The sequence below is a fragment of the Pituophis catenifer genome, unplaced genomic scaffold (genome assembly GCF_029215685.1).
Source record: "Pituophis catenifer annectens isolate HBS135680 unplaced genomic scaffold, rPitCat1.0.hap2 SCAF_2, whole genome shotgun sequence".
Lineage (NCBI taxonomy): Eukaryota > Metazoa > Chordata > Lepidosauria > Squamata > Colubridae > Pituophis > Pituophis catenifer.
This window is the reverse complement of record NW_027256882.1, coordinates 133,572,067-133,594,953: the sequence shown is the minus strand read 5'-3', so window position 1 is coordinate 133,594,953 and position 22,887 is coordinate 133,572,067. Positions and strand designations below refer to the sequence as shown.

General features: G+C 40.0%; 1 protein-coding gene across 1 annotated transcript in view; it reads left to right on the top strand.

The window, feature by feature from the left end:
• Positions 1 to 22,020, top strand: part of CDR2L (cerebellar degeneration related protein 2 like) — a 31,076-nt gene extending 9,056 nt beyond the window's left edge. The window contains exons 2-5 of the mRNA XM_070937586.1: positions 5,771 to 5,883; positions 11,414 to 11,562; positions 13,136 to 13,300; positions 21,135 to 22,020. Of these exons, the coding sequence (XP_070793687.1) occupies positions 5,771 to 5,883; positions 11,414 to 11,562; positions 13,136 to 13,300; positions 21,135 to 22,020 (1,313 nt within the window). The remainder of the gene's footprint in view (positions 1 to 5,770; positions 5,884 to 11,413; positions 11,563 to 13,135; positions 13,301 to 21,134) is intronic.
• The last annotated feature ends 867 nt before the right edge of the window (positions 22,021 to 22,887 follow it).

The window sequence follows — 22,887 nt, the reverse complement described above, 5'->3', positions numbered from 1 at the left end:
AGCAAAAATCCCTGCGCCCCCGCCCCTCATGCCCAGCTGAGCCGCACGATCATCAGAGGCTTTTTTTTTTTTTACTTTTAAAAGCATTTTTTCTACAACCTCTTTGGCTGAAAAAATGCTTTTAAAAGTAAAAAAAAAGCCTCTGATGATCGCAGGGCTCAGCTGGGATAGTCAGAGGCTTTTAAAAGCATGTTTTCTGCAACCTCTTCAGCTGAAGAGGTTGTAGAAAAAATGTTTACAAAAGTAAAAAAAAGTTGGCCACACCCACCCACACATTATCCCCCCCCCCCAGCCATGCCCACAGAACTAGTAGTAACAAATTTTACATTTCACCACTGGGTGTTGGTTTGTTTTGTTTTCTGTTGCCCCTTTTCCTTGTATTTCACACAAGGTTAAAATGGCACCAGCCCAATTAGATTTCAGGAAAACCACTAAGACTTGGTAGTTCTGCAACAACTTAGTGATAGATAGTATCTTCCCTACAATGGATTATTGTTGCTAATGTCGTTGTTGGTTTTTGCTTGGTTCATTAAAGGACAGGAAGATTTATTCTTACTGCTTTATGGATTTCTTTATGTTTACTTCATTATTTCCATTTTTATGTTTGTATTATTTGTAAACCATATAGTCTTTTTGAAATTGTTGATCCAGTAATAAATTAAACAGACATTTAAACAGACATTTTAAAATGGAAACTTGTCTTTCAATGAAGTATTATTACTCAGTTACAGAAAAAAAATCTTAAATTATATTTCACCACAATTTCTCTATTTTTACCTCCTCTAACTCCTACAGTAACATTGCTGGATTGGTTTTAAAACCCTGATGCTAAAATCCTGTGTTTCCTAATCCATTTAATGTAACCCCAATCCCAGCAGATTAAATTAGATGCCGCATGATGAATAGAGAGGGTTATGAGTGACGTAATCCTCAGAAATACAGGAAAAACTCAAAAGATTTTCTACCTTACTGAATTAGGATGAATATGTCTATGTTGATACCTAGCAGTTACCAATCAAATGCCCACCCTACAACAATAACCTTATTTTATTCATTTGATTTTCTGCAAAGAACGAAACGAAACCCAACTACACCTGTGCCTGAAAAAAATACTATTTTTCTCCTTGAAAGACCTGAAACCCTAGAGCCGAAAGGCATTGTGAAAAGAAGGTTCTGCCAAGGGGAAATGGATCAGAGGCTCCACGGTGCTGCTTTTTCTTGTGGTCTCAGTGCAATTTAATTCTGACTTTGCTTGTGTATATATCAGACATTGTGAGATTGCAGAAGCTCAGAGTTGTTTCAAACTAGTATAAAGGCTTCATGTGGAAAGGCTCTTAGTTTGACATTTCTGTTATCCTTTCAATTGAATTATTGCACTGTGTTGTATGTAGAATTACAGGTGCAGGTAGTTCAAAAAGTTCAGTTAATCCAAAGGAGAAGATATTTCAAGGAGCCTATTCTCTAATGTATCTGCCTAGCTATTCTGTCTTTGCAGTTACAGTATTTTTCTAAATGGACTACTAAAGGAAGGGCTACTGTTCAAGTTATGTGGTTCTGCTTTGGAATGCTCTCCCATAATCACATTAATATCAAGAAAGCTACCATATTTTTCGGAGTATAAGACGCACCTACCTTTTTGGGTGAGGAAAAAAAGAAAAAGAAATTTCCCTCTGCCTCTGAGCAATTTTGCCTTTGCAGCAAACAGCGTGCTTCACTTTCATTTTTGTTTTCAGCATAGCTTGATTAGCACAAGGGGGAAAAAAATCTTTTCCAACAATTTACCTCTTTGTAGCAAGCAGCAGAGCCCTGCACAAAACAGCTGAGAGCAAATCAGCTGAGAGTCTGCTAATTTGGCTGTGCTGAAGCTGAAAGGAGCTGTTTTTTCTTGCTGTTTGCTTGTAAGTAGGTAACTGCTTCAAGGCAGAGGCCAAAGGGTGGGGGCCAGTGGGTGGGCGGGGCTACATTTGGTGTATAAGACGCACCTAAATTTTCATCCCCTTTTAGAGGATAAAAAGGTCTTATACTCTGAAAAATATGGTATTTTTCCTTCAGGGATTTCTGAATGTTTCTATCAGCTTAATTTTAAGTACCTAGCCTATACTGGGATAGTTGGATTTATATTTCCTGAGTAATTTATTTATTATGTGTTATTATTTTTCAAGATACAGGGTTAATGTTAGAAAATTCAAGTATTTCATGTAATGCTGTAATTTGGATGGAGACTTTGGTCATGGAATATAGCAGGAATATAAAAATTAATTAATACTGTTTCTCTTTCCATTTAACTCATTTTTGTTATGCTGTCAGTCTCCTGAGCACACTTAGAAAATTGGAGATGTCTGTATGTCTTCTTAGCAGTAATTATCACTTCCTGTTAATATGGCCCATTCAAAGAATACAATTGGTAGCCAGGGTTTTCGCATATTATTATTGCAATTAACATTAAATTGGCTCTTAACAATTCATTCTGTGCTATAGTACTCAAAACTGGAGATCAGATTTCTGGGAAATAACCAACAAATACTAAATAAATTCAGGAATACCAAAGTTCTAAGCCAAGCTTTGGAAATTATATGATGCTTCCTGAGAAGTCTTTGTCTATAAAGGAAAATCAAGCAAAACTGATGTACTAATAATTTACTTTTGTTTTTGTACAACATTATCTCCTGTCTGCAAAGTAGATATGTTTACCACAATTCTCATTTCCTCTTAAATACTGAGTTTTTTAAAGTTGTTATCAATAGATTTAGTGGAGGCTAACTAAATCTTTGTCTTCCAATATATGTCTTAAAGAACTATTAAAGGAAAGGCAGGTTAATTCTGAAACCTGAACCATACAAGTATGGGGAATGAAGCAGATGGAAAGAAGTGGGGCACCTGTTTCCTTTTACTATAGCAACCGATTCCAAATAATAGTTACCCAACACCAGTAGCTTGTTAAATTCAGAGAAATCCAAGTAAAAGGCAGTGATTCAATTAGCACCTCAGTGGTAGCAGTACCTCCTTCTGCTTCCCACCAGGGTGGGATAATTAAGACATTTCCCTATAGCCATATTGCCCTGAGAGAGTTGTCATTGAAATGGGCAGCTGCATTTGAAAGTCTCTGTGATGTTCCACCTGAGACAGGCGATACTCCAATCTCCTCTCATTGCATTGACAAAATGGTGATCAAGCAGAATAAAGGCAGCTGGGAAGACATGGTAAAATTGCTGATGAGGATAAGAAAGAGACAATAAGGATTGGACGGTTGTTGTACAAAATTATAAACCCAACTTCCCTAAGTGTTTTGTAAATTACAAGACACTCTGGATTAATTAACCAATGTAGAAAGCAGTCGAAGTTGTAGGACAATATAAGAAAAAAATTAAAGTTTACTTTCTAGGCTGCACTTATATACCATCATACAACATCTTGTTATCAGTTTTTGGTTTTGTTTTCATAATAATCAGGGCAGAATAGAATAGTAATTATTGCCAAAAACCAGGTCTACACATGAAGGGTGGATAAAAATCAATGATTTTTTTAAAAAAAATAAAAAAATCAGATTTTTTTTATTTAAATCAGATTTTTTTTTATTTAAATCAGATTTTTTTGATTTTTATCAAATTTATTTTAATAAAAAACTTTCGGGGTAAAAATCTATCGTAAGATAGTTTTCTATTTAAGATACATAAATAATTTAGTTTATTCAGCATGAAATGGAGCTTAGTTATGTAGCATGAGGCTGTATATTCTGCAACACTGGGACTATCGGTGAGTCAACAGTGGGTCAAAGGAGTAGCAGAGATGACAGCTGCTCTTTAAAAATTATGATTTAAATCGAGTTGATTTAAATCAAGCCTTTTTACTAGTGATTTAAATCATGATTTAAATTGTGATTTAAATCAACTCGATTTAAATCAAATCCACCCTGGTTCTAAATGACTGATTTATTGCTAATGCCTATGCACAGGAATTTTCTCAGATTAACAGTTTACAACTCTACAGGATTAAATGAGGGTCAGTAGCGATGGGGGGGGTGGACTTCATTCTTTTTTTACTACATAAGGATTCTAATTGCTGCCTCATTTAACTCCTCCCCTTAGCTCTGCCAGTCTCTATCCTGCAACTATAAAGGCATCAAATAAAAATTTAACATATAAAAGTCCGAGCAAATAGAATGACTTAAAAATGAGTCAGTTCACATAACATTTGGCCTAGCAAGTTAACTGCCAACTAGAACAATTGCATTTTGATCAAATAGCAAGATTATGAGAGAGGAAGTTGAATAAATGTCCTTAGAAATGGGATAACTATAGTTTGTCTGTGGCTACGTGATCATGTGTCAGCCACTTGACAAGAAGGAAGAATGGCAAGTTAATTTCTTAAAGAGATGGGCTAAAAGTTTATAACTATTAAAGCAGGGGTGAAATCCAGCAGGTTCGGACAGGTTCTGGAGAACCGGTAGCGGAAATTATGAGCAGTTCAGAGAACCAGTAGCAGAAATTTTGAGTAGTTCGGAGAACTGGCAAATACCACCTCTGGCTGGCCCCAGAGTGGGGTGGGACTGGTGATTTTGCAATATCCTTCCCCCAGGAGTGGGGAGGGAATGGGGATTTTGTAGTATCCTTCCCCCTGGAGTGGGGTGGGAATGGAGATTTTGCAGTATCATTCTCCTGCTACGCCCACCAAGCCACACTCACCAAGTGACACCACACCCACCAAGCCATTCCCACAGAACCAGTAGTAAAAAAATTTGGATTTCACCAGTGTCAAAGACAATTGTTGGTTTTTTACCATACATAATGAAGAATCTCACAAATATTATATTAACTGTGTTTTCAGGTTAAATCAAAGGAGCTCACTTTTTAAAAACCCTTTAGTCTGGGCCCCTCACATCTTCAGATTCTTCTTCATGAGGCTCTGAAGTAGTAGCAGATTGCCATGATCATACTCTATTCCAGATGGCTTAGTTATCAGCAAAGTAGGATCATTTTGAATCCCTTGAAGGCATTGAAATTTATTTATTTATTTATAAAATTCATAGGCCATCCATCTTACCTCAAGATAAACTTGAATGCTTTTCCTGATGTTGTGTATCTTTCTGTAGAGGTCATAAGGTATGTTATAAAGCATATGTTGCTAGTTCTGCTGTTCTAGTCATATCCTCCTCCTGCTCATTATTTTTCCTGTTACTATGGAATTTATATGCCACTCTTCAGGACATCTTCTCTGAGCGGCTAAGAATTATAATATGAAATTAGGATAGCAGAAATACAATTAGCACTGCTGACTCATAATTTCCACCAGAGCGAGATAATTAGAACAATTTGCCCTTCAGCTGAGCTGTGAAATAAATAAATCATAAGTAACTTTAAATCACTCATAAATATGTATGCTGATCCCAATAATAAAATATTTCTATCATACGTAGGGGAAAAAATCATGTTGGAGAAAAATGATTCAATTATATAAGAGGCTTAGAAACACCTCTAGTCTGCAAGAATTGGGGAGAAAATAAGTGTGGCTTTTATCATAAGATTCTTTGGCATTAAAAGAATTATAATTAAAGAAGTTACTTTTAATAATGTAATGTCAGATGTTTACTGATTTTACTTTTGAAGTTTGGTACAGCTTTTAATGGCAGCTTTGGCTCTTGAGTAGCTACTTTGGGTCTTGAAAAAAAATGGGTTAAGAATATTTAAACAAGTCAACCTTACCAGCATTGCATATGGTATATTCCAAATTATTTAAGGTAAAAAGCCTATATATATGTTTTTCTGCTTTTCAGACTTGCACTTAGCAGCCGAATTAGGGAAGACACTTCTAGAGCGCAACAAGGAACTGGAAGATTCTCTGCAGCAAATGTACACCACTAATGAGGAACAAGTGCAAGAGATAGAGGTATGTCAACAGAGACTGGGGAAGCGCAAGCAAATATGTATAACTCAAATAACCCATTCATGCTTCAAGTGTACATTATGCATTGCTTTGAAAATATATGTACCGTATATTTTGGAGTATAAGACACACCTTTTTCCCCCCTAAAAGGGGGTGAAAATTTAGGTGCATCTTATACACCGAATGTAGCCTGCCCACCCACTGGCCCCCACCCTTTGGCCTCTGCCTGCCAGCAGTTACCTCCTTGCCACAAATAGCAAGAAAAAACAGCTCCTTTCAGCTTCAGCACAACCTAATTAGTACAAGTTGATTGGATCAGCCCCCCGACTCTCAGCTGTTTTGCTCTCAGCTGTCTTGCGCAGGACTTCTGCTTGCTGCAAGGAAGAAAATTGCTGGAGCAGATTTTTTTTTCCCTTGTGCTAATCAAACTATGCTGAAAAGGAAAATGAAAGTAAAGCAGGCTGTTTGCTGCAACGAGGCAAAATTGCTCAGAGGCAGAGGGAGATTTCTTTTTCTTCTTCTCCTCCTCACCAAAAAAGGTAGGTGCGTCTTATAGTCCGGTGCATCTTATACTCTGAAAAATACAGTAAATATTTAGGTAGGATTTAATTTAGGATAGTCAAATTAACAATATCCACAAAGTTGTATGACTACGGAGAGGGTGAGATGAAAGTTGCTGAAGCAAAGCTTTGTTAAGCTCTGGAAGAACAGATCATAAGGGTTCCATGACAAAATGTTTTGTCACTATCCAGCGGCATCCTCTGTCCCCCAGCTCATACAATTTCATCCTGAGCAGAAACTTTAATGTGGGTTGTTTTGAGCTAGTCCAGGTTCTCTACAGTATTTTTCTTTTTTACCCAACAAAATGTTAGAAAAATATTGTGTAAAATGATGCTTCTCAACCTTACCAATTTTTGAGATGTGCGGGCTGGAGAATTCTAGGAGGTGAACTCCATACATCATAAGATTACTGAGGTTGAGAAGCACTGATGAAAGGAGACTCATAACCCTCTCTGTAGGATAATTCTCAATAAACAGGATAATTTGAGGTGGGAAAACCCAATAAGAGAAAAATTGTGTTGAAAGTGACCAGCCCTGATTGAGGAAACAGAGGGGGGAGGAGTCCTTCATGTATCTCTGTGGGAGAGGAAGCTGGGAGGCATCTCAGAATGCTTCTGACAGCTTCACCATAAGCCCCTGCGTTTCTAGTCTCATGATGCAGAGTAGCTTTTTTTAAAAACGTGGAAAGAATTCCAGAAGGCATTTTCTGCTGCTTTAAAGGGATTTAAATCAGTGTGTCTTATTTGATTATCTGTCTGAATGTTCATAATTAAATGTAAGAGGCGGAGAAGGGAAGATACAGTGAGGCTTTCAAGATTGAGGTCAGCCCTACTGATTGAGGTCAGTAGATCAGTTCAGGAAACAGATTCCTCAAGAAAGTCTGAAGCTCGATTTTGTGGAGAAATGCTAGAACCCAAGAATCCTGAGTGCATTTTCCTTTCCCTCCATTTTATACCCCAGGAAGAGAGTTAAAGCTGAGTCAACTTCAGTTATTTTCTAATGTTGTCTTCATTTCTTGGGCTTAAAACATTTTTCTGTAACACTTGCCAACATAGTTTCTCCTAAGTCATCTCTCCACAGATTCTACTTTTTGAATGAAAGAAAAGATTATATTATTTTTTAAGATACCGTATTTTCCGGCGTATAAGATGACTTTTTAACCCAGGAAAATCATCTCAAAAGTCGGGGGTCGTCTTATACGCCGGGTACCCGAATCTGAGTTGCTGGCACTGACCGATGACACTTTGGGAGTGCCGGCAACATTGAGGGGAAGCTGTACTCCAAATTAGTTCCAACCTACAAGAGGTGCCAGGCAGTGCGCGGCCCACGAGAAAGGAACGCGTCCCCACTCTACCCCAGAATTCGGGTCACCTTCCTTTCTTTCCCAGCAGTCCACGGTGAAAGCGGCGGCGCGGTCGACCTGGGCCAGCGCCTTGCACACCTGGCTCTGCGTCTCCATTATGAGAAGCTCCATGCGACTTCGCATGTCTCCGCCCCAGTCGCGCAGCTCTCGCAATCCGCTCACCGGAGGAGCCATGAAGTTCTCGCACCGCCTTGCCAGATCTTCCTCGTCCTCCTTTCCCCATGGCTTTTCCGGTTGTAATTGTTGCTGCTGCTGCCGCCGAGGCTGCTCCTTCATCTCCGCCCGCCGCACCAGACCCAGCCCGGCCAGCACCGCTGTGGCTCCCGCAGTCCAAGCGGATCAGCACCCGGGCTCGCAGGCGAAGGGTGGGAGTGCACAGCGCACTTTCCTGGCTTGGCGCCGATCCGGACGGCTGCAGAAGGAACTGGGCACCGGCTGTCATGTCTTTTCTGCTGTGTGGGATTCGGCACCTGGGCTCCCAGGGTTTAAGCCTCCGGGCCGGCCCGCGCTGCTCCAGGATGTTCGCTTCGGGCTCCTTGGAATTGTTGCCGGGCAGTTCTTCCCGTTGGGGCGATGGTGGGTGGCAGCGATCGGCGTCGCTTGGACTGCGGGAGCCACGGCGAACTCCTTCTCCACGATGTATTGCTCTGCATTTCACCACCTCTTCCAGGCTCGCAGCCACCCACCATCGCCCCAACGGGAAGAACCGCCCGGCAGCGATTCCAAGGAGCCCGAAGCGAACATCCTGGAGCAGCGCGGGCCAGCCCGGAGGCTTAAACCCCGGGAGCCCAGGTGCCGAATCCCGCACAGCAGAAAAGACATGACAGCCGGTGCCCAGTTCCTTCTGCAGCCGTCCGGATCGGCGCCAAGCCAGGAAAGTGCGCTGTGCACTCCCACCCTTCGCCTGCGAGCCCGGGTGCCGATCCGCTTGGACTGCGGGAGCCACAGCGGTGCTGGCCGGGCTGGGTCTGGTGCGGCAGGCGGAGATGAAGGAGCAGCCTCGGTGGCAGCAGCAGCAACAATTACAACCAGAAAAGCCATGGGGAAAGGAGCAGCGCTAAGTTACCTTCCGGGGTGGAGGGGTGTGTGTGGAAGAATAGGTGAAGCTAAAACGGCTTTCTCGTTCATCCCGATGTCGGGAGAAGCGGCTTGAGGGGCGCCCGAGCTTTTAAGATTTTAACCTGGGCTAATCGGGCGGGGGAAAGAAGTGCTCTAGTCTGCAAACGAGGCAGGGTCTTGGATTTAAAGGGGGGGGCAGAGAAACTTTCAAGGCAGTTTTCTCTCAGCCAGAGGTAGAATCTGAACGGGAGAATATGGGCGTCGCTGCGTGGATTGCATTTTTCGCTCATTTCTGGAAATATCCCTGCGCCCCTTTTCGCCTCCCGGAATTATGTGGCTCCCACCCACCCCACCCCACAACAGATCTGCGCGAGAGGCCAGAAAACTGTGGGTTTCGTGTGTGTGTATGTAACAAAAGGTGCAGATGTCTTTTCCCCCCCCCCCCCCCCCCCGTTTCTTTCCGGCTGCAGCCTTTCTTCTGAATGGGGTCGGGCTGGATACGCCACGAAAGAGATCGGCTTGGGGAAAAAAAACCCGGTCTGCCGCCTTTACCACTACCTCCCCTCTCCACAAACACACACTTTTTGTTGTTGTTTGTTGCTGATAACATTCCCCCTCTCTCCCCCCCCCCAATTCCACGGGTTCAAAGCCGCCGAGAGAGAGAGAGAGGGAAAGAAAGAAAGAAAAAAAGAGTTTTGATTCTGCCGGCTTATCGCGAAGGCATTGGAACAAGCAGCCTAAAACTAGGAGGCGTGTAAAGTCGCGGCTTAACGTTGCCGCAATGAGACTTTGATGCCTGTTTGTGTGGACGGTGTCCATGCTCGTCGCGTCCTCTGTATCGAGACCTCTTTTAAAGCTCCTTTTTGATAAACTCCCCTTGTGCCTCTTCTCCGGGTTTCTTGGTAACTGGGATCCGCTACACGTGCAAAACGGAGTCCCGAAATGGCTCTCCCGAGGTTGCCCGCTCTCACCATTACTGCAGCCGTCCGGATTGGCGCCAAGCCAGGAAAGTGCGCTGTGCACTCCCACCCTTCGCCTGCGAGCCCGGGTGCCGATCCGCTTGGACTGCGGGAGCCACGGCGGTGCTGGCCGGGCTGGGTCTGGTGCGGCGGGCGGAGATGAAGGAGCAGCCTCGGCAGCAGCAGCAGCAATTACAACCGGAAAAGCCATGGGGAAAGGAGGATGAGGAAGATCTGGCAAGGCGGTGCAAGCACTTCATGGCTCCTCCGGTGAGCGGATTGCGAGAGCTGCGCGACTGGGACGGAGACATGCGAAGTCGCATGGAGCTTCTCATAATGGAGACGCAGAGCCAGGTGCGCAAGGTGCTGGCCCAGGTCGACCGCAGCGCCGCTTTCACCATGGACCTCCTTGGAATGCTGGAACCAGCTGGTTGCTGCGCGGAGCTTCCCCCAGGCATCCAGGGAGATATTACCGACGCTCTGACTTCCCCAGACCGGTGGAGCTCGCCATCAGTGGGGGTCAGCTGGGGAAGTCGGAGCGTCGGTAATACCCCCCTAGATGCCTGGGAGAAGCTCCGCTCAGCAGCCAGCTGGTTCCAGCATTCAGCAGCATGCAGCCTTGACTAGATTGGCACAGCTTTCTGTCAATGTCATCAGTCAGTGCCAGCAACTCAGATTCATGAAGTGTGCGGATCTCGACAAGGCTGCATGGGTGAAGGAAAAAAACCTGGTACAAAATAGCCCTCTTGCCACTACACGTAGCGTAGCCCATTACCTTTCTCTACAGTACAGCAACAATACATACAGTACAGCAACAGTACATACAGTATAGTATACAAATATAACAGTCAAGACCCCATCATGGCTCCACCAGCAAGAAGAAAGAAATATGAAGCCAGTTTTAAACTTAAAGTTGTAAACTTTGCCATGGAACATAATAACTGTGCTGCTGCAAGACAATATGGAGTAACAGAAAAGATGGTTCGGGACTGGAAAGCAAATGTAAAAGCGTTAAAGAGTATGCCAAGGGGTAAGTGTGCATTAAGAAGAGGCACCCCACATTGGCCAGAACTCGAAAAACATGTAGCAGACATGGTGAATGAGCATCGCCAAAACGGTTATGTAGTGACACGAAATAAAATACGTTTGTTTGCACTTCAGTGGGCCAAATCTAACCCAGATCACAGCAACAGATTTAAGGCCACTGTATCCTGGTGTACTAGATTCTTGGAAAGGCATAAGCATTTGAATTAAAATTACCATATTGAAATCAAATCTGATGTTTTTTAATTTTTATTTGGTGTGCATTGGAAGAGGGGTAGTCTTATACGGCAAGTATAGCCCAAACCCTATATTTTAACAGGAAAAGTAGGGGGTCGTCTTATACGCCCAGTCGTCTTATACGCCGGAAAATACAGTAGATTGTCCCATTTGCTCATTTTTATAATTGCCTAGCCCTAGGCTATCCTAAAATTGATGCCTGATTAGAGACACATTTTTAGACATTTAAAAAGTTGTAATTGATTTAATTATGCTATTCTTAAAGAGATTGGATTGATTTGGCTGTACTTCTTTTTGTTTTTCTTTCTAGTATTTGACAAAACAGCTGGAAATGTTGCGGCATATGAATGAACAACATGCTAAAGTTTATGAACAGCTGGATTTAACAGCACGGGATCTAGAATTAACCAATCAGAAGCTTGTGCTAGAGAGTAAGGCATCCCAGCAGAAGATACAATGGTAATCATTTGTCTGATGGGTCTGATTGGTAGATTTAAGATTTTTATTTGCTATCCCCAAAGGATCAGATTTTTTTCATTCATAGTCATGAACAGGAAAATACAATCCCCACTTCCCAGAGTTAATCATAAAGTTTTAAAAAATTGTAATTCTATTAAAGACCAAATAACTGACACCTTTACACAGACATTGGCAATACCCCCCTCTTGCCTCTGCAGCATGTCTTGAATTTGCATTTAGCTAGTCAATTGGGGAAAGTGCAAAAATGGCAGTCAAATCAACACCCTTCCCCTGGATTTGCCATTTCTTCCCTGCATTTGCTTGGGGGGGGGGGGGGCGGGGGAAATGCTATAATGCCTTGGGTTCAAGTGAGAAGTGCACCTCTTAGGAGTGGGTAAGTGGAATGAAATGGGGGTTCCCACTATTCTTCAGAGCAGTTATCTTGCAGTTTTCTCTATAGTGACAGCTGAACAAAGGTAATTTATTCAGCTCACAAAGACTTTGAAAAGCCCCATCATATTGTGGGGCCCAGGGATATCATGTTTGTCTCGGGTATGTCAAAAATTGAAAGGTAGAGGTTGCAATCCTGGCAGATAGTGGAAAGAGCATTCAAATCTGAGTGAGGGTGTTTGTTTTCCAATCTTTAGAAAGATCAGTTATTGTATTTTGCAGCTTCTAAATGATAAAAACTGCTGATTTCAGAAATAACAGGAGGAGGTTTTGTAGTCATAGTCCCTCCTGAAAACAGTGTATGCAAGGTAGCATTTGCCCCCAAGTATAGTGGCAGAGAGATACATAGACATGTTCTCTTTTGAGAGAACCTGTTATAAATAAAAATATAGTTAGCCAACTTCCCTACAAGGAAAGAATTGTATTAGATGGACATGTGAATAGGTGACTTCTCTTAACTCATGTGTTGTTTTGGGCTTTTCACTACCACAGTGCTATTGTTCATTCTGTTTTCTGAAGGGTAATTTAAAAGTATTTCCGAATGAAAATGCTAACACATAAATTCCCACTGGAAAACAGTATCGACCGTATCCTTTATACCATCTCATGTTTCCAGGATAGGATTTGTAGGATGGAAAAAGCAAGTGTTTGAAAATGTATTGGGATGGGGAAGGGATGTGTGAGAAGGATCTGTTCAGCTCATAACAAATAGCAATTCTGATGATTTAGCACTTCTGAAAATAATAGGCAGATAGAAACATAGTTATTCTTTGTTTTATGCTTCTTTAAATATTTGTGGGAAAGCATGCATAATTAGTATTGAGAGAGAAAAGAAACTGAGAAAAGCTGACAGCACAGTTAGCTGGTTCTAATACGGGCTTACCTTCCTGAGAATGTAATTGCAATTTACAGGCCAGAATTGTTGAAGTGTAAAAATTAAGTTGAAGGGCACATATACATATTCTCCAGAGATGGTACTGCAGATAATTATAGCTTGGAGGAAAGCATAGGTGTATGAATAGTATAACTATTTCTTCATGTTATGTCTGTATTTTTTTCTATATAATTTAGTGGTCAGCTTTTTGTTTCATTTCTTTTCCATCAATCTTGAATTTATTTACAGCCTGACGGAAACAATTGAAGGACTACAAAATCAAGTTGATGAGCTACAAAAACAAGTGGAAGAACTGCAGAGCTTAGACCAGCTGCGTGTCCGCCGAGAAAAAAGAGAAAGGCGTCGAACGATCCACACATTTCCTTGTCTCAAGGAACTATGCTCAAGTCCCAGGTATTTTGGACAGGGAAAATAGTAGTTCATTTTTGTTAAATATCTCTACTTGGCCATCTGTTAATTTATAGAGGAAGTAGATGACACAACAGTTTAACTTCGTATAGACCTTTACCTCTGTCTTTTTCCTTCCCAGCCATAGTTGTTTCTCAATTTTGGAGCCATTCACAGTGTTCTCAAACCTCCATTTGTTATATCAGAAATCAATGCATCCTTGAACTGAATCAGGGTTTGGGATTTTCTGTGCTATTCTGAAAACTCGGGGGGGGGGGGGGTTAAAGTCTTCAATAATGCAAGAAAATACATATTTAAAAAGTGGGCTTAACAATTATTAAACTTCCTGTAGTGCCATTGAAAAGTTCTCATTAGGGTTGTTTATACGTAGAAATCTCTGAGGCAACTGAACTTCAATTTCAGATAAAGCAAATCTGAAGTTCATTTCCCTTTCTGAAACAAACAAATTGGCATTTGAAATGAAAACAAGTGTACTTGCCACGTGCAGGGGCAGCAGTGCAGAACAGAGGCTTTAGGTTATTTTTTACGTAATATCTCCTTAATTTATGCAAATAGAAGAGGCTGCTTTGAAATAGGCTACACTGTATTCCAGTGATTGTTTCATCTGATGCCAGCAGGGCCGAATGGATAGAAACAATTACTTCAAGAAGTTACTCTCCCCAGTATTGGTTTAAAGCATTCCTCACTATCACTGAGTTTCAGTGGGCATTGCGCATACATAGCACCAACTGAGTTCCTCTCACACTTGAAAACGCCTCCATTTGGACACAGAATTACAGAATAATAAGAATATACAGATTTCTACATGCTTTACTTCATTACCAACCAAAGGTCAGAGATCTCATTCATCGTCAACACTAATCGCAATTCAGTCACCTTTGAAAGATTTCTATGGTGTCCCATCTGGTTCTAGCAGAAATAGTTGAACAATCAATGAACCAATCAATAAGTATAATTCATGGAGTTCTGGCAAACATAATTACTGTTGTCCTTAGGTCCTAAAATAATTCCAGGCAAAATCTTAAAATTATCCATATAAAAATGTCCTTATCATACCTTTGATATGTGTCCTAAGGCTATGTATAACTTTATAAAATTTGCATTTTATAGACACTGGTTTATAACAATTAAGGGGGATTTCACTGCCCTCTTTCTAGTCCATATATGAATGAGAGATTGGGGAGTCTGGTATTGCTCATTCCTTTCCCAGCCACAAGCTTTTTTCAATTAATGACTGTGTCACTTGTTTATTAAGAGTCAAGGAAGAATATATGCTGAATTAAGCCAGATACTATTAATTCAGTACTTGTTTTATATCCATCCTCCCACTAACTGGACAGATTCAGAGGCACCCGAAGGCAAAAATTCAAAGGGGAATTGGTCAGTCCCCATGGTTATGCTTACTTATTTTGTATCTTTCCATTGTCAAATCAGTGTACCAGTTTTTTGGAAGGCTGGACAGCACATCAGAAAATCAAAACAAGGTTTAAGGAGTATTGCCAGAATTGCTCTGTTAGACCTGTGTGTTTGATGTAAGTGACACAGTTAAATATTGTACGGTGTCCAGAACAAACAAGGGACATAGTGTCTTTTTGGTTATTGATGATTGAAATAATTGTTGTTCTGCTTAGTCGTTATCCAATTCTTTATGGAATGAAACTTAAATCCATAGCTTCCTATTTAATTCCAATAGCTTCCTATTTAACTCCTCCTTTCTCCTTATCTTTTTCGACACAGTTCAGATTCATACTTTAAGTGAAATTGTCATTAATAGAGATGGCACCAAATAAAGGAAAAGCAAGTAGCCCATGGGCATATTTCTGTAGCCTATTATATACTAATATTAATTTCCTTTAGGAATTACCAGTAAATTAAATTAAACATTACCTGGTATTAACTGAATCCTGGTTCATGATTAAATTTCAGAGTGTTTCCATGCATTAGATTCTTCATCAAAAGCCATTGTGCACTATTCTGTCTTCTGCTCATTATCCAATTTTTCTCAAGATTTAAAAATGACACAAGAATTATTGAGGGAAATGAGGGGAAGGCAACAAAAGGAGGGTGATTTTAATGTGGTATAGGTGTTGGACTAGGACCATGGAGATCCACATTCAAGTCCACCTTTAGCCATGAAAACTCCCCAGATCATTCCCTCAATATGGCAAGGGAATAAAGTTAAGATAGATAGCTTAGTAGCAGCTCAAGAGTTCCTGGATCAATTACGAGCGTCTGAAGAGGATCAAAGTAGTAAGGAGGAGTTAGAGGCAGAAACATCGAAAGAAGAAGTAACCCAGCAGATAAGAGAGAAAGAAGGGATATCGAAGGAAAAGGAGGAGGAAGATAAGGATAGTAAGGAGACAAAGAAAGACCAAAGTCCACAAAGAGTCACACGTGCCAAGAAGTATTAGGATAGTATACAAAAATTAAGAGATGGATGATTGGAAATTGATATCGGTTAACGTAAATGGCCTAAACGATAACAAAAAGAGGAAAATTTTTTTTACAAAATTAGCTAAACAAAATATGGATATAGTGTGCCTTCAAGAGGTCCATATTAAAAAGGAAAATCAAAAATATTTGGAATATAAGAAATTGGGGAATCTTTATGCATCCCTAGCTGATAAAAAGAAAAGGGGAGTAGCATTGTACATCAAGAAGGAAATAAAAGCCGAACTAAAATATGCAGACCCGAAGGGAAGGGTATTAATGGTGGAAGTTAAAAGAGGCAACTGTCCAATCTTATTAACAGCAATTTATGCCCCGAATGAAAACCTAGGAGACTTTTATAAAAAATTAGGAGAGAGATTAAGCATGATGGATAAGAGCAAGATTTGCATAATTGGCGATTTTAATGGGGTAATAGATTCAAATAGAGATTATAAGGGGACCAAAGGTAAAAAGAAAAAGAGGAAAAATTTACCAAAACCATTCTTTGATATGGTAGAAGAATTCAATCTAGTGGATATTTGGCGGGTTCTGCACCCATATCAGAGGCAGTATACATATTATTCTAATCCTAAGAAATCTTGGTCTAGGATTGATATGATGTGGATAAGCAGAGATATAGGGTTAGATATTAAGTCAACAGAAATCATGCCCAACATTTGGGCAGACCATAATCCATTAGAGGTTAAATGGGAATGTACGCACAAGAGAAGAAATACAAGATGGAGATTAAATAATCAATTTCTAAAGGACAAGCAAAATGTTGAGAAAGTAAAAAAAGAATTAAATTTATTTTTTGAAGTAAATGAAAAGGAGGCAACATCTCGAGGTATCATATGGGATACAATGAAAGCGTACGTAAGAGGACTAGCAATATCGTATAGTGCACACAGGAATAAGGAAAGAAGAGAGAGGCAGAAGGCACTGATAGAAGAATTAGGGAAAGCCGAGAGGGAACTACAACATAAACCAGATAATAAGGATGTTAAAGAAAATTGGATGGTTATACGGCACAAATTAAACGTAATAGATCAAGAGGAATTGGCGTACAAAATGAAACGAACCAAACAATATTATTTTGAAAATGCAAACAAACCGGGCAGGTGGCTGTCCTATAGGTTAAAAAAAGAAAAAGAGAAAGGCATAATTCATCAATTGGAAGACCCGGAAGGCCACCTCAACAATAAACAGGAAGATAAATTGGAGATTGCCCGAGAGTATTATGCGGCTCTGTATGCGGAAGAACAAATTCCTAATGAAAAGGTGGTCCAATACTTGTCAAAAGAAAGTCTTCCAAAAATCGGGGAAGAGGATAAAGAAATACTTAATAAAGAAATAACGATGACAGAATTAAGAATGGTAATATCAAAACTTAAAAAGAACAAATCCCCAGGCCCAGATGGACTTCCAGGGGAATTTTATAAAAATTCGGATTTGGGAGAAATTTTGTTACCAAAGTTGTTAGAAATTTATAATGAGGCCCTAACAGAATCCAAAATTCCAGAATCATGGAGAGAGGCGTATATTACTCTCCTCCAAAAAGAAGGAGAAGACCCAAAATTAATTAAAAATTACAGACCGATATCCCTCCTGAATACGGACTACAAAATCTATATGGGTATTTTAGCAGGAAGGCTAAAAATAATTTTGAATAAATTAATACACAGCGACCAAAATGGATTCCTCCCTGGGAGGCAAATCAGGAATAATACAAGGATGATAATAGACATATTGGAATACTATGAGGAACACCCGAACAAAGAAATGGCATTGGTCTTTGTCGACGCCCAAAAGGCATTTGACAATCTTAATTGGCAATTTATGAAACAACAAATTATCCAAATGGAATTCGGATCAAATTTTGTCAATACGATATCCACAATCTATCAAAAACAAAAGGCTAATATATTACTGAATGGAGAACTAACTAAGGCTTTTCAAATTAGAAAAGGGGTCCGACAAGGGTGCCCTCTATCCCCACTTCTATTTATCTTAGCACTAGAAGTATTCTTGAGAAAGATTAGGAACAATAATGAAATAAAGGGTCTGACAATTAGAAAAGAGATATATAAGACACAGGCATTTGCAGATGATGTGGTATTAATCATGGAAGAACCATTAGAATCAGGCACTAAAATTCTGGAAGAATTGGGCAATTACGGGGAGGTAGCAGGCCTTAAATTAAATAAATCCAAAACTAAATTATTAACAAAAAATATGACGGAGGCAAGGAAAAAAGTACTGGAAGAATCAATGGAGATCCAAATCGCCAAGAAGGTAAAATACCTGGGGGTCTGGATTTCATCAAGGTGCTCGGCCCTTAGAGAGGATAATTATTTACCATTGATTAGAAATATTAAACAGGATCTGGAAAAGTGGGGAAGACTACAGATATCATTATTAGGCAGAATCGCGGCAATAAAAATGAGCATATTACCCAAGTTATTGTATCTATTCCGAACGGTCCCTGTTAAATTAGATAAAAAATTCTTTCTGGAGCTCAATAGCATCATCAGGAAATTTATTTGGGAGGGAAAGAAACCAAGGATAGCAATTAGGAATTTACAGGACAAGAAGGAAAGAGGGGGTTTCGGATTACCTAAATGGGAGTTATATCAAAAAGCTGCAAACCTAGTATGGCTGAAAGAATGGGCAACCCTAAGAAATAAAAGACTGTTAACTCTAGAAGGGTATGATCTCCAGAAGGGTTGGCATGCATATCTCTGGGATACTGGGAAGAAGATAAAAACTTACTTCCATAGACATAAAATAAGGGAGATCTTGATACAAATATGGGGAGAGATGAGACAGAAGCACTATAGGAAAATTCCGAGATGGCTTTCCACCATGGAGGCTATAATATATCCAAATGTATTAGAAATGGGTAAAACGTTCAGATACAATGAATTATTAGATGGGGGAGGGAACCTTAAAACAAGGGAAGAATTGATGGAACAAGGTATTTCTATAGACTGGTGGCCATATAACCAAATTAAATCCAGATATAAAAAAGATAAGGAGGAATTCGGCATTGAAATGAGCATAAATGGATTTGATAAGATATGGATGGGTACGGACGACAAAATTTTAGCTAAATTATATAATTATTTATTGGAGTATGATATGGCAGAGGAAGTAGTTAAAGAACCGATGTTAGCATGGGCCAAAAATATAGGACAGAATATAAATTTGAACGAATGGGATTCAATATGGAATAATAACCTTAAAATGACAAAGGCGACGGCTTATAAGGAAAACCAATACAAGCTGTTTTATAGATGGCATATGGCCCCAGCCAGGATAGCGAAGATCTACCCCAATTCGAGCCCTAAATGTTGGAAATGTGACCATCAGCAGGGTACTTTTTATCATTGCTGGTGGACATGTAATCAGGCACAAAAATTCTGGAGGATGATATGGGTGTGGATTAGAGAAATAATAAAAGAAAATTTTGATTTTGACCCAAAAGCTTTTCTCCTGGGAATTTTGAAAACTGAATATGCAAAAAAGAAAAAGTATTTAATTATACATATTCTGACAGCCGCTAGAATTTCCTTTGCCCAGTATTGGAAAGAAAAACAAATACCACCTCAAGAACATGTTATTGGAAAAATATTGGAGTGCGCCGAAATGAACAAATTGACTTCAGAAATTAATGACAGAGAAGATTCAGAATTTTATAGCGTGTGGGACATGTGGTACGAATGGATGGGGGAAAGAAATAAAGAAGGTAATAGAGATTAAATTTTAACTAATTAACAAAATCTATATGAATAGTATTAGATTTAGTCTGAGGGAGCTGAGCACTATTATTTTTAAGTGTTTGAAATTAAATCTAGCTCCAAGAAACAATATCAACAAAAGACAAGCAATAATGTATGCAGATGTATATATGTATATAACTGCACCAATGAACCGAAAATGTACCGATTGTATTACTATATGTTATAATAAAATCTAATTAAAAAAAAAAAAAAAAAAAAAAAAAGAAAACTCCCCAGATCAATTTGAGCCAGTCCCCCTCTTCTCAATTCTACCTATCCCAGCAGTGTTGGTTGAGGGGGAAAAATTAAGGGAACTCCTTGCATAAGTTGCTTTGAACTCCTGCAGAAAAGTCAAGATATAAATTTAACAGAAAAATAAAATCTGGGTTTTCTGTGTCACATTTGTAGACCATATATAAAAATCTGGTCTGAAATTTCATGAATTACTCAATAAGAACCCAAGTTGTATGAATCTTAGGGATAATGGGGAAATTGAATAATTTTCCTTCTCTGTTGTAGTACTGTATTGGTAATGATCTACCTGCTGGTAAGGATCAGTGTAGTTCCATTATTGTCACTGTGAAATAGTAGCTCTTATTACTTCAGAAATGCACTGTATTGAGAAGTACAGGATCTCAGTCACTTCAGGGTATAGCAGAATTCTCCTGTTTTAAGACTAGGGGCTCTAGGCAATCAAGCTGGAAGAAAGGTGTAGTTTTCTAGAAATAATTTTGTAGCCTTTCACTCGTCCTGTGCAAGTTAAAACTGGTGTTTGAATAAGAAAAAGACATAAGATTTTAGACATCAGCCACTGTCAGGGCTCATTTGTATGATTTCAGAAAGTATATTAATCCTATCCACCATCACCATTTCAAATGAGAACACTGGCATTCAGCATAGAAGAGAAGCAGTATCTCTGATAATGTTATATACGGTAGGTAGTCCTCGATTTATGACCACAGTTGGGACCAGAATTTTTATTGCTAATCAAGGTGGTTATTTAGTGAGTCATGTCTGATTTTATGCCCCTTTAGCCATGGTTGTTAAGCAAATCACTGCAGTTGTTAAGTGAATCATGCAGTCATTAAGTGAATCCTATTGACTTTGCTTGTTGGAAGCTAGCTGGGAAGGGCGCAAATGGTGATTACATGGCCCTGGGATGCTGCGACCATTGTAAATATATGCTGGTTGCCAAGTGTCCAAATTTTGATTATGTAACCATGAGATGCTATGAGGATTGTAAATATGAGGACCATTGTAATTCACTTTTTTCAGTGCTGTTGTAACTTAAAATGGTGACTAACAAATGGTTGTAAGACAAGGACTACCTGTATACAGATTTACTTTCTGAATCTTGGGTATGTGATAAACAGAATTTTGGTGAGATTATATATTTGAATACCCTTAGTGAAAAATATAGAAGTACATATAGAAAACTAGCAGCTCAGAGGCACGTATCTATTGCTTTGAGGTATAAAATTTGCTTATCCTTAGAGCCAACTATGTGGCTTTCCAGAAGTGTCTCACTAGGCACTTCACTAGAATGATAATGCTATCTACCCATGGATCCTGTTCATTTGCCAACTATATTGTCTTTTTAATATTAGATATGAGGATGCATTCCAGATCCACAGCTCTTCCATGGAGTTCAACCAGATGCCCTTGGAACGAGAGAATGAGCGACTGCAAGCAATGGTAAATTCTCTCCGGTCCCAAGTTATCCAGGAGAAGCAGCGAAAAGAAAGGGTGGAGAGAGAGTATACATCAGTTATCCAGGAGTACTCAGATCTTGAGCAACGAGTTTGTGAGATGGAAAGCTGCAAATTGCGCATTAAAGAATTGGAAACTGAATTATTGGAACTCCAGCAGATGAAGCAAGTCAAGAAATATCTCCTCAGTAGAGAGGACAACCTATCGGAAACACTTCTGGAACCATTAAACAATGCTCCTGAATCTGACTACATAGACCTTTCTGAGGAAGATGGGAGGAAAAATCATGAATCCTCTATGACAGCTTCTCCGAACCATCCTGTCCGGAAAAGCTGTAGCGACACAGCCCTTAATGCCATTGTAACAAAGGATGCTGTGAGCCGCCATGAAGGCAATTATACACTCCATGCCAACAATGTACGGAAAAGGGGAATGTCAATCCTGAGGGAAGTGGATGAGCAATACCATGCCCTCCTGGAAAAGTATGAGGAGCTTCTCAGCAAGTGCCGTCAGCATAAGGACAGTGTACGTCATGCTGGTGTACAAACCTCTCGCCCCATCTCCCGTGACAGCTCCTTTAGAGACTTCCGGGGGGAGGGTTATGAGCTGGAAGAGCTCAAAACAATGGAGAAGAGCCTTACCAAACATGTGGAAGCCGTAGACAAACGACTAGAGCAGAGTCAGCCAGAATATAAAGCCCTATTTAAGGAAATCTTCTCTCGAATCCAGAAGACAAAAGCAGATATCAATGCAACCAAGGTGAAAAAGAAGACTAGCAAGTGAATTTTCACCTGCACCCTCAGCCCCATATTCTTTTTAGTCCAGGAAAAAATGCCTGGCTTTCTGCCTTTGTGCTCTGGAAGCTTCTTAATATTGATAGCTTGCACAGAAAGGGAGCCTGTTGGAGTGCCTGAAAATCAGCAAGAATCCAAGTCACATTCTTTAAGTTGGTACTCCAAGCTGTCTGGCTCCCTGAATCTGCTGCAAAATCTATATGTTGTAGTTGTAGTTGGTATCAAAGATTTTATGAGGATTTCTTCACATCCTGCAGCAGCCAGAACGCCTAAATAGGAAATTGGGCCAACTAACCACAGCTTCACCTGTTGCCACAGCCGCTGTTCACTTTTCTGCATGGAACATAGGATCAAGATTAGATTCCTTACGATGACTTGGAGTGTCCGAAATATAATTTTAAAAAATTAGTTTCCAAAAGCAACTCCTGAAATGCAACCTTTCCCCTATATTATATTTCCATTTTGTTTTTTTCCACAAAGAACCCATGGAATCAGATCCATCATCAGTGAGACTTTTAAATGGACAGCTCCCTTTTCTGAAGGGGAATATGTTCTTCCTGTTTAAGCCATTGTTTTATTGGTCAAATTTTTCAATATTTACAATGCAAGTTCATTGCAACTGGAAAAACTTGAAGAGAAATGTCAGATTGATTAATGTCTTCATCAGGCATACCTAATCGTTCTGATCACCTAATGTGTAGAACGAAGTAAACATGGGATGTATATTTCCTCCAGTATTTATTTCAGTAAGTTGTCATCACTCATTCTGGGATTTTCCAGAAGCCAAACAAATAAGTGCTATTACTGACTTGGGGAGAGAGCTCCATCTTTAGTTAGGTATTGGTTTTTCAATCCT